General features: G+C 35.4%; 1 protein-coding gene across 2 annotated transcripts; it reads left to right on the plus strand.

Moving 5' to 3' along the window:
• The first annotated feature begins 8,307 nt into the window (after positions 1 to 8,307).
• Positions 8,308 to 18,018, plus strand: prkab2 (protein kinase, AMP-activated, beta 2 non-catalytic subunit). 2 transcript variants are annotated; one of them, XM_051864381.1, is made up of 9 exons: positions 8,308 to 8,376; positions 8,488 to 8,569; positions 10,530 to 10,704; positions 11,006 to 11,163; positions 11,287 to 11,380; positions 13,149 to 13,263; positions 13,435 to 13,568; positions 16,303 to 16,371; positions 16,446 to 18,018. In XM_051864381.1, exons 3-9 carry the CDS (start codon positions 10,552 to 10,554, stop codon positions 16,521 to 16,523), a joined length of 801 nt encoding a protein of 266 aa, XP_051720341.1. In that variant the 5' UTR covers positions 8,308 to 8,376; positions 8,488 to 8,569; positions 10,530 to 10,551; the 3' UTR covers positions 16,524 to 18,018. The 2 variants fall into 2 exon arrangements, with proteins under 2 accessions (XP_051720341.1, XP_051720332.1); XM_051864372.1 differs by lacking the exons at positions 8,308 to 8,376; positions 8,488 to 8,569 and adding an exon at positions 9,701 to 9,804.
• The last annotated feature ends 28 nt before the right edge of the window (positions 18,019 to 18,046 follow it).

An 18,046-nucleotide genomic window follows, 5' to 3' on the forward strand; every position in this document is an offset into this window, starting at 1 on the left:
AAATTATAACAACACAACTCCACCCAAGTACAACCCAAGTACTACCCATCCAAAACACAAGTCCAACTTAACCATAGGAGAACCAGATATTTGCATATATATGTATATATAGTAGAGTGCAATACCGTATCTCGACGCCTCGTGGCGCTAGAGCCCCCAAACTGAGTTCAATCAACTCCCCGCCCACTAATTAGTATATATACCAAGTTTCAACAATCTATGACCTATAGAACCCAAGATATACAGGATAAGAAGGATCAGTCATTGACTCATCCCCGGTATTGGACCCTATATCCTAACCCTAACCCTAACCTAACCCTAACCCTAACCCTAACCCTAACCCTAACCTAACCCTAACCCTAACCCTAACCCTAACCCTAACCCTAACAGTTTTGGACACATAACCCTAACCTAACCCTAACCCTAACCCTGACCCAGTTTATGTTGAAGGGCCTGCAAGAAATTCAAATTTTGCTAGGGGTCACTTTGTCCTGTGGTGAAATCCTCAGTCAAACTCATGATGAATGGATAACTCAACATTGGGACTTTGGAATTGATTTATATGGCGCTTTCATATGTACTACTAATGTACACCCAAAGCGCTTCACAATCATACCAGGGGTCTCTCCTCATCCACCACCAGTGTGCAACATCCACTTGGATGATGCAACGGCAGCCACAGTACAACAGTGCCAGTGCGCTCACCACACACCAGCTGTAGGTGGAGAGGAGAGAGAGTGATAGAGCCAATTCAGTGAATGGGGATTATTAGGAGGCCATGATTGATTAGGGCCAATGGAGGGAATTTGGCCAGGACACCGGGGTTACACCCCTACTCTTTAAGAGAAGTGCCATGGGATTCTTAATGACCACAGAGAGTCAGGACCCCTACATAATTTTAAACATGAAAAAAAAAAAAAAAAATGAATGTGTCAAACCGCACCAGCACATTAAGAATAGAGTAGATCAGAAATAAAACAAATATGAAATGCCTTATCTACAGACCTTGGTCTGTGAACTGGTCCTTGTCTGGAGACCTAACTTGTGAAGACCCAGGAGTCTACCAGCACATCACAACAGGCTTTAGCATTAGTGCTAATGCTGTGAGGGCACAATTCATATAGGGTTCAAAACTAGACCACATAAAAGACTTCAAACAAGTAAAATCAAAACTGTTTTGCAGTATAAATGCACTTAATACAAAAATGACAACACTACAACCATGTACTAAAACAAGGAAACTATCTTGCATCCCTTTACAAATGAGAGGAGCGCAAAAGCTTCAGTATAAGAATCAAATAGAAGTGGCAAAGACATAAAAAGGAACAAAATGAAAAACATAAGAGCAAGTGTCATTAAATGAAAGCATAACTTCAATGGGGCACAAAGGCTTACATTCAAAGGATCATAAGTCATACGACTGTTTCACACTGCAAGCGTGAGCGGCGCGTGAGCAGGTGTGAGCGTAACTACATCGTCACTGCAGCTGCAGAGACGCGCGAGTATTCACACTGGAAGCGTTTGTACAGCGTCACAGCAGCGGCTCGAAGCTACATATAAAGTAAGCATTTCTTTACAAAGACAGCTATAAAAAAAATTATAAGTTGGTCATTTATAAACTTGATAGTCTTGAAAGTTTGTTAACATGGGGAGGTATACAACATTCGCATATAAACGTAAATACATAAATAAATAAATAAAAATAAATAAATAAAAGCCTCGTGTCATCCATTGCTGCACATGAATGAGGTAAGCTTTGTGTTTTACATCATCTGCCGCGTGCACATGTTTACAAGACAGCAAACTCAGCGAAAAAGACAGCAAACTCGGGTTTGATTTGGGTATGCTGCAGGCTATATCTCTCTGTGTAATAACTAAAAGAATGTTTATATATCATTTTCTGGCTAGTTTACTTTATTTATTTTTTTTATATAATACACCATACTTTAACCCAAACTGAATAATTAAAAAAGTTTAAATGAGTAAATCTACTACAAATATTTTTTATTCTTAATTTTCTTTTCTGTCATACTCAAATTCTTTTTAAAACTCATTAGACATGCTTATACTGTGCATTTTGAACACTTTTTGTGTGAAATTATATTTATTTTGTCCATCAAAACTGTACTTTCACTTTAATTGAGTGTCAGCGGCGCAGCAAAAATAGACTCGGCGCCGAAACCCCCGCTTCACTGCTGCTTACGCGACGCTCCTGCTTGACGCTTACGCGCTGCTCCTGCTGCCAGTGTGAATGCATCCGTTGGTTAACATGCACGCCGAAAAAAAATATGCGCTGCTCACGCGCTGCTTACGCTTGCAGTGTGAAACGGGCGATATACAGTAGGGCAAAAGCATAAATACTAAATGAAACCAGAATCATACAAAAAAAGGAATGCATAGAGGAATAAGGAAAGTTTGAAACAGAGGGGCATTTAAAAAAAAAAAAAAAAGCCTAAAAAGGAGGTACACAAATACAAAGAAGCACAAAAGGCTTAAATGGAAAGGGGCAAATGCTAAAATGCAAAGTGGCACAAAAGAAAAAGCATTCTAGTATACATTAGACTAAGCTGCTTTAAAACGATTGTGAAAAGTGCTGTTCCAATAAATTTGACAAATACAAATGGGGTAAAAGGCATAAGTGATATAAAGCAAAATAAAGAAACAGAGGTATGAGAGCATCAAAATGAATAAATGCAAAAGGGGAATATAACTAATGTAATGTTGTCAGCATGTTGTAATGTTGTAATGTAACGGCTCCCCCGTTAAGCCCTCACAGTGATCTAACACCTGAATTCTAATCACCTGCACCCGTTTGATCAGTCCCTGCAATCAGATCAGCGTATACAAATAGATTTAGACAAAAAAAAAAAAAAAAAAAAAAAAATCAATCATGTTTATAGATTACACTGCTCTACACACCTTGCCAAGCTCCTTGTGATACTCAGTGATTCTCCCTTCAAAGATCTCATGAATCCTTTCCGACAATCCCTGTGTGAGACTCCATTGGAAATTTCCTGTGTACCCCCATTGTCTACCAACCTGGAATACTCACGTGCAATGGACAAAAAGGTGTATGCTCCACCACTCTGTTTCCAACACCATCTCTAACCTGATAAAGAACAAGAGACTAAGTTATTCAAATATCCATCTCCTGCAAACTCTAAATAGTATGCATTACTTGCATGTCTGTCTCCGTTTTACAAACCAGTCAAATCTGCTGCGATTCACCAACATCTGCCTTTTGAGTCAAGTATCCCTTGACAGTAAATGGGCACAAATGCTGACAAACAATTTAACAACAAATTAGTCAGACAAACAAACAGCAGAAATGTGGAGACCCTTTGTAAACACTATAGTCTCAAACATTATAACAGCTTCAATGTTAATTAAATAAAACCCCAATATCAACCACACGTTTTGCTTTTTAGTGTGCACTGTTAAATACACATCTAAAGCAACTTCTCTTATCACCAATTTTTATAACCCAGTTTAGGGGTCCCCGTCAGATATCTGAGCTTGTGGTTTTGGATATGCACCTGCAGGTGATTGACTCAACACTGTTCTGCTCCTCACAAAGTAATATTAAAAACTGGTTGGTCAGAGGATGCATTTAAGGAAGGCCACATTTTCTAACAAAGCTGCTGGGAAACATGGCTCAACCCAGTAAAGAACAATATAAAGAACATAGAGACCAGGAATCAGTTGAGCTTCAAATCAGTTGATAGTTCACTCAAGAAAGCTTCCACCCTGTAACCGTCAAGAGCAAATGAGGCTGAAAAAGCTTAATTCGGGATAATGCAGCTTTTTGATGTGAGAGTTGAAGTTGTCTGACTAAAAATGAGCTGCCATCAAGGAAATGGACAACAGCATATCCAACTCTAAGAAGCTCAGATGGAAAACAAACAAAGTTAGGTTTGATGTTAACAATTCAAAAGGAGATTGCATGAAGAGCACTTCCAGGTATCTGATTTAAGGAAACCTGCTCAATCTCCTCTCCCAGTTGTGGTGTCAGTTATAACCATTCCTCCATTTACAAAAAGCACAGCTATAATATATTTTAAGGGAGGAGCCCACCAACCACACTTCATATATGCACCTAAAATTAGGTGACTGAAACTAAGGAAATATGACCACAGAAGTAAATTCTCATGCGTTTATCTGAAACACTTTGTACACAATCCAAAAATGAACAGATGAGGTATAATCATGCAATCCTTAAAAAAAAAAATAAAAAAAAAAAAAAAAAAATATTCACTGGCACAGCAGTAACAAATCGACAGACTTCGAAACCTGCATGAATGAATCTGTTTAACAAAAGCAATGTAGTAACAGCTGAGAAAAATGGATGAAAGAAAAACCTTATCTGACCACTGTCCAATGAGAACCACAAAATGTCCTCTGATGAATGTCCATTGTTCTTGTTGTAGATGATAGAATCCCATGACACAGAGAAACATCCACAGTAATACTATAGCGCTGCAACGAATTCTATTTAAAATAGATAGAAAAACTAATGAACTTGCACAGAAACTGCCAAAACATTTATTGCACATTAAATCTCAACCTGCACAACATATTAGCAATGGAATGTTTATAAGAGAAATACACAAAGGGATTAACATGTAAATGGGTTTTTAAAGAGTAATTACAGTACAGGCATCATACTACATACAGAATCATTACTATAAAAGGAATGCATGAATATTCGGTAACACTTTCTATGAAGACCATGCTTATAATGAATTATAGCACCATTTATACTTATAAGGAAGTATTACTATAAACATATTTATAAACACTTATTAAGACCTATAATGCATTATGAGAACAGTTATAGTTACATTTATATTATTTTTATAATTACTTATAAGTAGGGTTGGGTATTGAGAACCAGTTCCATTTTAGAACCGGTTCCAAATTTCAAAGAACCGGGGATTCGATACGACACGCGCATTTCGATTCTGTTTATCGATTCCTGGATTTTTTTTTTTTTTCAGTCATTCTCGCACAGCGAATGGCATTGAGCATTTTACATTTGTATCTATCTGCTAGGATCTGCGACAAAGACCTTATCTCATCACACACGTGCGCAGTTCATTATAATCGGCATTGACTTTTGCTTCAAAATGATCAGCTGTTCAGCTGAGCTTTCGATGTTGTTACGGAAATAATTGATCATTTGGTTCTTGTCACATGACCTGCGGTGCGCTTGCGGCATTCTGAAAAGTTGAGATGTTTTCATCTCGCCGCGACATAGGCGCGCCTGGAAACATTTGAAATAAAGTGCCTACATTTGAAAGAACGAACTTGTGTGTGCAAAAGACGCGATATGTGAACAGCCCCTAACTCTCCCAGCCGCGAGTCCTGCTACAAAGCACCAGATTCAGCTACAAAACAGATACAAAACACAGATGAAAAGACATTCACCTTCGAATTAGAGCCGCATAATTCTGGATAAACTGAAAATCAGTTTTGTTTACTTTATTTTTTTAAATAGTGATCATGATTAAATACATTCGGGCAGCTACAGGACAACATGTTCTAGTTTATTTAAAAATTATTAATTTGAATAATTCATTCAATCACTTTTTAAAAGTTATTTAATTCTGTTTTATTCATAAATACTTGTTTAGTTAATGGACGTTTTTGAACGACTCTTGAATGAATGATTCAATGAAAATTTTATTTTTAAACAGTCACTTGTTGCCATCTAGTGGAGTACTAATGTATTCAATATTACTGATCTCCCTTACGTTACTGCCTCCAGTAGCAGCTGCCTGTTATATATTTTATGTTGTTTTTTTTTTTGTTTTTTTTTTTTTGTATACCTAAATAGTTTTGGTTTGTATTTGCTTCTTATGGTCCCTTATCGAAAGTGTTATTTCATTATTAGATAAATTGTCACAGTTAACAGTTACAGTCTACTGATTTTAGCCTAAATGTGGCAAGAATAAAAGGTAAAAACATTATTCTTGAAGTATTTGCTCTTTTTTTCCCTCTCCATAAAAAATAAATAAATATTGGAATCAGAATCGAGAATCGATAAGAACCGGATTCGATAACCAGAATCGGAATCATTAAAAGTATTAATTAGTCATATGGATCCATGAATGTATTTATAATGATGCAACCTGCATTCCTATAATGTTATTATGTTAAAGTTACAGTGACTTTTTAGTAATTCAGATTTATTTCTGTCAAATAATTGAATATATTGTTATTAATAGCCGTGTTGTGTTCTTATAAATACTTATGAGCAATAATACAGTTACTAATCTCTAGAAATGCATCATTGATGGCTTTAAGTAAAGTGAAAACACAGGATTCAGTTTTCCTAAAGAAAATGTTAAGAAATCATGAAGATATGCTCATTATACATTTTAAGTTGTTTACTTTTAAGTGTAACTAATGAACAATAATTTCTGGAAAAAAAAAAAACAATACAATCAGCTGAAAATAAAAATATTTTTTTTAATGTTTCATACTAGCAAAACACTGCAACAAAATATTTTTCAAAGTATAATTCCAAACTGCTATAAGCAATACCATATAGCTGAGGAGATATAAATTTTAGCAAACCAAAATTACCATTCATGACCTCTAATGCAAACATTAGCTGTTAAAGACATAATTACTAATAACTAGCTGGTACAGAAAACAAGTGTCTCTGGATCGGTTTTATATTTGATCATTTATAAATCAGTGTATAATGGATTGTGAACATGTATATTGAAAAAGCAAATGCATGGCTTATAGTTATGAAAATAATATAAATGTAACTATAACTGTTCTTATAATGCAGTATAGGTCGTAATGAGTCTTTATAAATATATTTATAGAATAGATAATACTTACTTATAAATAAGTATAAATGGGGCTATAATTCATTATCAAATATTACCGAATATTCTATGCCATACTGGCCAACACTTATTTTAAGTTTTACTGTTTTTCTCTTTCTTTAATAGACTCAGAGCGGTTTACAATTTATTGCTTATGACACTTAAATTCTAAACAGAATGAAACTAGATTAGATCAGATTCTTTGTCATTATACAAACAAGCTATAGCATAACTTGCATCAAAAAGTTTGTTTTTTTTTCAGCAGTTTCATTTTGCACAATTTGGAAGACATTAGGCAGGATGCTGAATATCAAGGGAAAGAGACGCTTTGAGTCAATTAATTTGAAAAACAGCAATGCATCACAGCATTCATTCTGTATCCACAATTTAAATAATAATAAACTTTATGTACAATTCCCATTAATCAGAAAATAAATTATGTCAGTCAATGATGCGTTCTTATATGACTCCTGGGCAAACTCTCTAATGGTTCAATATTCAAAACACGCCAGTTCTCCAATAGCTCACCATTTTATCCTTTACACGATTTCTCTAGATCAGGGGTGGGGAACGTTGATCCTGGAGGGCTATTGTCCTGCAGAGTTTAGCTCCAACCCTGAAAAAAAAAAAAAAAAAAAAAACCCACACACCTCACCTGCCTGTAACTTTAGTAATCCGGAATTTATGCACATTTCTAAGTGATTCCAAAGTTTAGTTCTGAAATTAAATTAAAGCATGATGACCATTGGTACACTAACAATAAACTCACAAAAAAAAAATTCAAATCATGAATACTGAAGAGCTGAGGAATAAACTATACAAGCTCTTTGTCAGAAGTAGCTGAAGTGTTACTCACCCTTTTCCAATGACAAGGAAGCATTAAAGCATAAATATGGATAAAACAAGCATCGGGTTCACTCAGAAATTCAGAATGTTACAATAACAGCAATGAAGACTACAGAAATGCAAGAATGAAAAAAAAACAAACAAACAAACAAACAAAAAAAAAAAACATACATGCATGCATATCAATACATGCCAAAAAAGTTTTTCTTGATGCAGGCATTCACATTCAGGTCGCTACTTTCACTAACCAGAAACTTCAAAAACTTCTTCACTCTCCAGCATCCATCACAGACTGACAATCCTGCGCAAGATCACCTTGTGGGCATTTATACTCACAGGCATGACCATTAACAGATGCAAATAACCAGGAATTAAATTTACCAAACAACATAATCTCAGGATTATAAGCTTTTTGTACATATACTCTAATCTACACATTATTATTTAACAGCCATGTATACATATTTCCTCATTGAAAACCTGTTCAATTAAAAAACAACAACAACAACAAAAAAACAATCCCCTTTATCTTCTACACTTGGTTTCTCCCACCTCCCATGATGCACCACAGCACAGATATAAAAGTTAATTCCAGAAGATGTTCTGGTTTTTCATCTGGTTCTAGCAAGCTGTTGCATTGGGCGGCTTTCTGTTTGTTTGGGCTGTCATTTTTATTGAATTGCACAAAGTAAAGCATGCTGTTGCCAAGCTCAACTGACTCTACAAAGATATACTATTATGTTTAAGTTGAAAGATAAGAAGTATTTATATCTACTGTTTTGGCCTGTTCTTCATTCAGTGATGAAGTTTACCTGCATCTCCAGGTTTTTCACCTGCTGCTCGTCTGCCATGTGCTTTCTCTAGAAGGATTCATATGAAAGGTAGCTTGGAATTTTCTTTTAATTAATATCTTTGATATGTGTTGTGGATGAAATTTAACATGAAAAGCATTAAATGTATGTTTTGATTATATATCTTTTGTTTATTAATCACTCAAAACTCTTTCTGTTCCCTGGTTTCTTACTATGAACTCATCAATGTTGTGTTGTTCAGAAACTGAAGATTGATGTTTGTATGTTGTAAGAATGTGTATCAGCTCTATGTTTGCATGAAAAAAAAATTGTTGTGTGGCTGTTTGTAAAAATGTGTGTAATTGTATCATTGAATATAAAAATAATTCAGTCATTGAGGTTTAACACAATTTAAGTTTTGCATTTTAAAGGAGTTTAATTGTTTTACAAACCTTAGTTAAGTATGGGGGAAAATACATTCACTCAAGCCATTTTATTAAGTTGAAAATTGTTTATACGTAGTTAAATTTAATGTTTCATTTTGCTGTGAAACTCAAATTATTAAAGTATATTTGGCCTATTACAATTGAGCTAATCTAAAGTGTTTAAATATATATATATATATATATATATATATATATATATATATATATATTTTTTTTTTTTTTGTCATGTTTCCAGCTGAAATAGTAGATCCAACTGTTGTTAAATTAGCTAATTAAATAATTAAATTATTAATAATTAATACTAATTAAATTAGCTTAAAATGTGTGTATATATATATATATATATATATATATATATATATATATAATGTGTATATATATATATATATATATATATATATATATATATATATATATATATATATATATATAATGTATATATATATATACACATATATATACATATATACATTTTAAGCTAATTTAATTAGTGTAGGTTTATGTTGCATTATGTAGTATGAGAATTTTTGGCTAATATCTTTTCAGTTAATGGTTTGACTGTATGCTGTCAAAAAAAGAATTTCATATCAATTATTCATATTTGCCCAATGAAAAAGAGCGGGATTTAGTTTTAATAAGTGGCTCGTCTTCTGCATATTCTACGCCATTTGTGAAGGTTAGGGTTATGTATGTAATATGTAATAATGTCTATGTAATAATTTGTGAACAAAATTAAGCTAAAGAACTTGAAGACAGTGCGTTTCGTAATCCAGGTATGTTTTGGACCTCTCGGCTCTCCGTAGCTGTCAGGTTGCAGTATGTTGTTAAAGTTCAGTCGTTCGCAACATTGGAAATAATAATCATTCTCATTCGTCTACGGTATTGATCACACTGTTTCACATTTCACTTCACAGCGAACGCTTTAACACATGCAGTTCATAGTGTGATAGTGTGTTCTGATTCAGGCACTTTTTGATCTTACGGAAACTACAAAGCAGCATGCTAACAGCTAGCAAACTCGAGCTGCTCGGTTTGTTTTTAGTCGCATACAGTGGGTGTTTAGACGTTCAGTGACATTTTATGCGTTTTAGTGTCAAATCTTCATTTTGGAGTGTTTTTGACTTTGTTGAAATACCGCAAGTCGAGTTTTGTTTGTGAAAATGCAGCATACAGACATACTTCTGTGTCACGTTATTCTACTAACTCAATGTTGGAAATGGAGTGTATAAGTTGTATGAAAATATAAAGTTAATGAGATATATAAGAAATAACTGTTAATAAAAGTGTATATAGAGCACTGTGAAAGTGTGCAGCCTCCTTCAGTGAGAGAATGTTAACTCTGCTTTTATCATATATTTAATTTCACAGAAGCCTCTTTAAATGTCAGCTCGAATCTGGAGAATGTGAATTCATGAACATGACTCTGTCATTTTAAAGCATCCTTTAGAGAGGAGTCATTTCTTGCTGTAGATGTGAAGGAGTTTTCAGAAACAAAATGTATTTGCGTGTCATGAAGAGTTTGCAGTGACATTTGTTTGTTACACCATCAGTAAAATTTACTCACCTCAGTTTGTATTGTTGGTTTGTTTTGTTTGTTTCTGTAGTGAAGGCTGATTGTAGAGCATCATGGGAAACACCAGTGATCGTGTGTCTGCTGATCGGCATGGAGCAAAGACGCAGCGGTCAGACAGCGGAGGCCATAAAGACCTCGAGCCCGGCAAAATGATGGACAGCACGGACGACCCTAACATTTTCAACACACATGGGCCAGAATCTAAAGTATGCAAGAACACGCAGTGACATCGTCATTTTATAAACACACAACATTGTACAGCAAGTATCAGCAGGAACACCTGCTTAAAGCTTAAAGCGGTCATATACATTTGATTAGTTTGCCTGTATTTTATTTATGCTCATTCCCATCATCATAACCATCTTCTAGCCTCTATCTGACGCTTACAATTAAACAGACCATTTAAATGTAAACAGTAAACAAGACTTTCTTACGTAAATGACCTTGGCTATCATTAGTTGTAAAAGAGCAGGTTGTGGTTAGTTAAAAACAGATGTGTTCTGCCAGGCACCAGGTGAGAAGGACTTCGCCCCAGATTTAGATGACATGGTAAAGACGAGTCCTCAGGCTCGACCCACCGTAATCCGCTGGGCTGGAGGAGGGAAAGAGGTTTATATCACAGGCTCCTTCAACAACTGGAGCAGCAAGATCCCGCTGAATAAAAGGTATCTGTGCGCTCGCCTTTCCACAGTGCAAACCGCCGTAATTAACAGAAGATCACACATTGTTATTTAATGAGTTTTTCAAGCATGTGTAAATGTTTTCTTATTTCTTTTATTTTTTTGAAGCCATAATGATTTTGTAGCAATCTTGGAGCTGCCTGAGGGTGAACATCAGTACAAGTTCTTTGTTGATGGCCAGTGGCTTCATGACCCATCTGAGGTGACTATATCTACATAATGGTCTGCATTTAAACCGTCACATGACTTATGAATAGGGATGCCGATACCACTTTTTCCAAAAATAGGCCGATACCGATACTTTAATTTCTGGTACTTGCCTGTACCGATGCCTGTATTTTCATTGCATTTGTAATTTTTAAATATATTAGAAAGCAAAAGAATATGAATCATATTCGTTGATTTGATTTTAGCAAATATATATTTCCTTCAGTTATTTTCATGCTTAATTATGCCTGTTAAAATGTATTGTACAAGCCTCTGTTACTTTCACTGTTCATTCTATTGCTCTATCATATTTTATCTTTCATTTAATAGCACAGCACTTTTAGAGCTGCTTCAGCAGGGATCAATGATAAGGATTTTTTTGCTGGCCTGGTTGGGTCAGGGGTTCAAATGTTTAGATACCAGTGAAATATCACAATTCTATATAACAATTTTTATCCTAACCCTAATGACAAGTAAACGGTCAGTAATAAAATAAGACCAAATAATCCAATTACAAATACAAAAACAATAAAAAAAAAAAATTAAAAAAAAGATACAAATGAAATAAACTGGGTTTTCATGTAGGTTTAACAGTAGTTTTCAGATACAGAATTTGAAAAAAAAGTAATCAAATGTAAAATAACACTGCTTAGTCTTCACTTTATAAATTAAATATAGATGATTCTTTATTAAAATTTCAAAAGTTATTCAGCCAAAAGCAGTGAGTGATTTACTGTTGTTTAACTTTAAAAACAGCTGCTGTCCCTTTAAGACCGAATGCATCAGATATACTGTTACACATGCGTTTTATTTCTCTCACTTAAGACATTACCTACTACGTTTACTGCGATACTCACAAAAGCGGGTGTTTTTACAAAATTGTGTGTGAATTTGTCATTTCAAGCGCTCTCTAGACACGGCTTTCTGGGCGCATGCTTCGGATGTTTGCGGACAGTAAACTTCTTGTCCTGTAATGTAGGGAACCACTCATTATGCATACATCACATAACATTTAAAGCTTTTACTTATGTATACGATTTAGTTTTAATCCAAATGACACATTTGTGCTGAGTGAGCGATCAGCAACCAAGAGCAACAGAAGTGTGCTCTCTCTTTTTACTGTCAGTTAACGTTAGTAATATGTGCCTCATTTTACCTTCTTTGAAAGAATCTTCTATTCTAACCCTGATCGAACCACAAACTTTCCAGTGATGTCTGTGAAAAAGGTATGTGCGATCGACAAGCTCATGCGTCTGTGCCGAAGCACGCTCAATCCACTCCGTGTTTTGCTTATCAGCTCACGCACAGCAGCTATATATTACACGCGCACAGTATCGGGCCTGATACCAGTATCAGTATCTGTGTATATCCCTACTTATGAGGTTATGGAGTTAGGGAGGTTAAAGGTGTAAAATCATAGGATGACTCTGAAGTATCACACAGCAAATGCATCATTTTGTACTTACGTGCTCAAGCAGTCAAAACAGTCAATTTAATCATCATACAGGCAAACGTTCAATGAAAAAGTGGAATTAATGAGATTCAGGTTTGTCATTTAAAAACAACAGCTCGCACAGAGAGAGAGAGTTTTTTTCTGAATAACACAACAGATGTTTAGCACAATGTTCATGCTACTTTTTCATCTCTTGTGCATCGTGATCATCGTCATTTGTGCTCCACAGAAGAAAAAGTCACACAGGTTTGGGGTTTCATGATGGCTGAATCCATTCCTTTAAATTGAAATGCATGTGTTTTCTCTTCAGCCGGTTGTCACCAGTCAGATGGGCACTATTAACAACCTGATCCATGTGAAGAAATCAGATTTTGAGGTGTTTGACGCACTGCAGGTGGACTCTCTCGAGTGCTCCGATACGTCAGGTAAGAGCCGTCTATCAGAATGCCACACTTATAAGCAGTGCTATTATAATAACGTTACACAAATGCACATGTGGATGTAAAGTCTCAATCATGGATGTCTCTTAGAAAAGCTGTTTCTATAGATAAGATCCAGCAGGGTCATTTGTTAATGTGATGTATTTGTGTGTGTAGATCTGTCCAGCTCTCCACCTGGGCCGTACGGACAGGAAGTGTATATGTTCAAACCCGAGGAACGCTTCAAAGCTCCTCCCATCCTGCCGCCGCACCTGCTACAAGTCATACTCAACAAAGACACCAACATATCAGTGAGAATCCTCTTACTGTTTTACTGGCTTGACTGTTTTATTTAAAATATTACCAAAGCGTCAGGAGAAAAAAAAAAGTGCCAGTAATAAAAAGTAAAAAAAAAAAAATAATAATAATAATAATAACAATATAAATTTAAAATAAACATTCAACAAGACATGAAAGATATATTTTTTTTTTACTTCTTGTTTTCTCAATAATCTCTGTCTCTAATTCAATTAAATTCTAAAGAGCTATTTATGATGTTGACAGAAATGTCACAAAAGAATAAAGATTGAGCAGAGGAGACCCATTAAAGTGGACAGGACATTGATTTTAATTATTTTAATATGTTCCTTGAGGTTTGTTTATAACATATATATGCAGAAAAAGGATTATTTTCAACCTTCATTCTGAGCTTCCATCTGAAATTATGCATTTTTAAGGCACGGCTCCTTTAAGGCTTGTCAGTAAACGCCAATTGTTATGATTGGCTGACACCAGTAACAAGAGCCATTCGCTATTTTGAAAACATTATCCATATAAAACCATCATTTACAGACAAAGCATTATGAAATCATTTACTTACGGTTTGTGATGCAGCTGCTGTCAGATTTAATACAGTCGCTGCTTCATCTGCGCATTGTCTGCCGCTGCTCTCCGGTCCTCCTGTTTTTAATTTATTTGATCAGTTTTATAGTTAATTATTGTTTAATTTCAAGGCGTTTTCAAGTTTGTGATAACCGAGAATTCCTTTTCTTGCCGAGTTCTTTTCGATCTCTGCAATATATATTTAATTCAAGCAGTCCATAATCTGGTGCTAAAGGTAACCTGGGAACTTTGTTCCACTGCTGCCGCTGGAGTTTGGATGTTTTTGTGGATTAACATATTGCTGCTCATCTCATCATCTGGGTGTCGGCAACTTGGCATTGTGTTTGCTTCATCGGAGTCTTCGACACTCAATTTCCCTCAGATTTTGCTTTCTGCGGACTGCATGTTTAGACTATTATTACTAGTATTTCACCTGGACTCTTCAGCATTAATTTAACTCGATAACACCTTTAGTTCAATCATGTTTTTATTTGTTTGGTGATATTTTGTGTTATTCCTTTTTTCTGTTCTGTTTATTTAGTTTTTATCTATACTATTAGTATTTAAAACCTTTTTTGTCTCAATAAAGCTTGTATTACAGGATGATATCTTTTTATGTCAGTTGTGCAGCACTTAGATGAAACAAAATGCTCAGAACAAACATATAATCCTCTGACATGACCCAGGACGCCATTAAAATAAACCATCCATTTGTTCGCAATGCTGGTAATCTTCTGATGTCTGTACGGAGACAAAAACCAGCTGTTTAAACCGGATGCGTCAAAGCAAATGGTCTTTCACTCTTCTATTTGTCCTGTTGTCATCAAACTCAAACGCATGGAGCATGTCAAAAACCGAACACATATCTGTATATTGTATCAGTGTAGACAGCGTCAGTGATTATAACGACTTCAGAAACTGAACACATCTGTATACTGTATCAGTGTAGACAGCATCAGTCATTATAATGGGCTCTATTTGCTTTTGCTGCGACGCTCAAATCCGGTGTAGGCAAATGTCAGTCAGTGGGCGGGACCTATGGTGCAATGATGTATAACTATTCGTCAGTGTCTTGTCCTGGAGGCAGGCATATGCAAATGTATTTGCTCATGTGACTTTACAGATCCTGTACAATCAAAACTAGGCTTTTTTTAAGCTTAATTAAATAAAAGCTTTGTTTATAATGAAGATGTTTTAAGCTATGAAACTTGCAGGATGATTTAAAAGGTGCAATGTATAAAATTTGGGAGGATCTATTGACAGAAATGTAATATAATATACATAACTATGTTTTCAGTGGTGTATAAAGACCTTACATAATGAACCGTTGTGTTTTTATTACCTTGACTATGTCAAGTCGTCATTTTGCTCCGGCATGTTTCTACAGCAGCCCTAAATGGACATACTCTACAGAGCGCGTTTAGTCACTATGTTGTTCTTCTAAATTGTCCGTGTTTTTGGAGGCAGCTTGCATCGTCACTACGTTGAATACACACAAAGTAGTAGTAGTAGTCGTCTGGTTTATTAGAAGCAGAGACCGTTCTTTGTTAGAAGTAAGAAGAAACCTCATTGCTTGACTGGCTAACGTACTCTCTGTTGTCTCAGACGACATTGTTGACTTTTGTCGTCCAGATGGCCACCGTAGCTTCTCTATTTTGCTTCAAAAGGGAGGGGTGAGCTGCCGTTGGTTGCAGTTCGCAACCTCACCGCTAGATGCCGCTAAAATGTACACACTGCACCTTTAATGGTACAAAGACCTCTTATGTGTAAAAAAAAAAAGAAAAAAAAAAGGCAAATTTGATTTCTTATGTCATGATGACTTTAATTAAGTAAGAAAGGGTCTGCTCACACAATACTTTTTTGCGTTCTTCTGCACTGCTTTTCCATTGTTTTTCTATGCAAACATTTATTGGATAGACATCTTTTGCAGTTTCTCACACATGAGTGTCAATTTAGGTTCAACTTTAAAAAAAAATTTTTTTGCATTCCTGCATCTCGCTGTTTTAAATGCAAGACATCAGTCCATGTCAGTCAAATGTTAAATGATTGTCTTTTTGTGTGGTGATCCTTTGGTTTGGGTGTCGTTGTCCTGAGGCTGAAGGAAATTCCACTCTTGGTTTAGTTGGAGACAGTTGGTTTAACAGTCTGTTTTATGTGTTTCAGTGTGATCCTGCCTTGCTGCCAGAACCTAACCATGTGATGCTGAATCATCTGTATGCGCTCTCAATAAAGGTACATTATACACCTGCTACCAAGCATGCTCTCCTGTAATGGTAAATAATTGACTGATTTTTTTTCTGTCTCAGGATGGCGTGATGGTTCTCAGTGCAACTCACCGTTATAAGAAGAAATATGTGACGTCTCTTCTGTACAAGCCTATTTAACAAGCTCTGGATGGCACATAATTTACAGTCCGCATCCACTATAGTCGAGATTGCACTATTAACCCGTGATATTTACGGTGGATCTGTTAGCTTGAGACTTCAGCAGTAGTGAGTGTGTGTGTCTTTTATCTCTGTCATCACACACATTCAGGTGCAGCATTTTGCGATTGCAATCTTGAGGGCCAGATTTTTATCTGTCCAAAGCGCTTTATGAAATACTGTCAAACAGAATTCATACATTTTAAAACTGCAAAACGCACAGAGAGTTTATAAATAAAAGTGAGTTCAAGTTGTGAGTTTTAACACAGATGAACATTTGAATGTAATGTTTCATTCTAAGCTTTTATGGTTTATAGTGTCATAATTCATTTTATAAACCGAGGGAAAGACATGCATGTTTGTGTCTGTTTCCAGAATAAAAGTGGCGTTTAGTATTTGATCCTAACGGAACACTTTAGTAATTTCACATCCTTTCAAATGGATGTTCTTTGATTAGAGTTAAGTTATGATTTCAACAAAAGAAAACTTTAGGAATGGACTGAACAGATAAACATTTACAGCAGCATCACAGAACGTCACAAATAGATTGTGAACTGTGTGAGTTTGTGGAGTTTTACTGCATGTGGTTTGAATTTCATCTTGATGCTGTACAGACGAGCACTTTACCTGTGTTTCACTGTGACAGACAAACACGTTTTCTTTATTTTATCAAGCAGGAATGTATTTTTGCCTCTGTTACAAATGTTATTTATATGCTACACAGACACTATATTGGCCAAAAGTATGTGGACGTCAAATATTAGCTGGCTTGTTCCAGTGGGGTTCATGTCTCTTCCAGTAAAGAGTATCTGTGGACGTGTCTTTGTGCTCAGGGTCATTGTCATGCTGGAAGAGAAAAGGATCCTCCACAATCTTCTGCAGCAAAGTTGGAAACAGAATTCTTTAGAATATTATTGTATGTGTAACTTTAAGATTAATTTTAGCTAAAATAGCTGGAATTGACATGTTAATTAAGAATGGGGCGTCCACATGTTTTGACCATATAATGTATGTTTGTCTTTAAATATTTTTTGTGTGAAATGGTTGGCTTTGTTGGTTTTATCATTTCTGGCCATCATCAATGTTAAATGTTGAAACAAATGTGATTTGTGGTCTTATCAGGACCCAACCCTTTTTTAATATTGATGAGGATGGTATCGTTTGTTCGTGAGGATTTGTTTTGTTTGCTGTGAGTTGAATATTGTGGTGTTGAAGATTCATTCACTCCAAAGATAACCGTAACTTTAGTTATATGATGCAAGTGTGATATCCCAAATGATAGATGCTCAAAATACGATTTTCATGAGGAAAGAGCAACAGCAGCTTTCAGTGCTTTTATGGGATATTTTGAGGGAAAATCCACTAACTTGAATTTTTTTTCATGTGTTGAGCTATGCATTATAGATGAGTGTATTGCTTCTAAAAAAAATAAATGGAACCATTCTGGTTGATTTGACCCAGTTTTTTTGTTTTCATTAAAAAAA

The sequence above is a fragment of the Ctenopharyngodon idella genome, chromosome 2 (genome assembly GCF_019924925.1).
Source record: "Ctenopharyngodon idella isolate HZGC_01 chromosome 2, HZGC01, whole genome shotgun sequence".
NCBI lineage: Eukaryota > Metazoa > Chordata > Actinopteri > Cypriniformes > Xenocyprididae > Ctenopharyngodon > Ctenopharyngodon idella.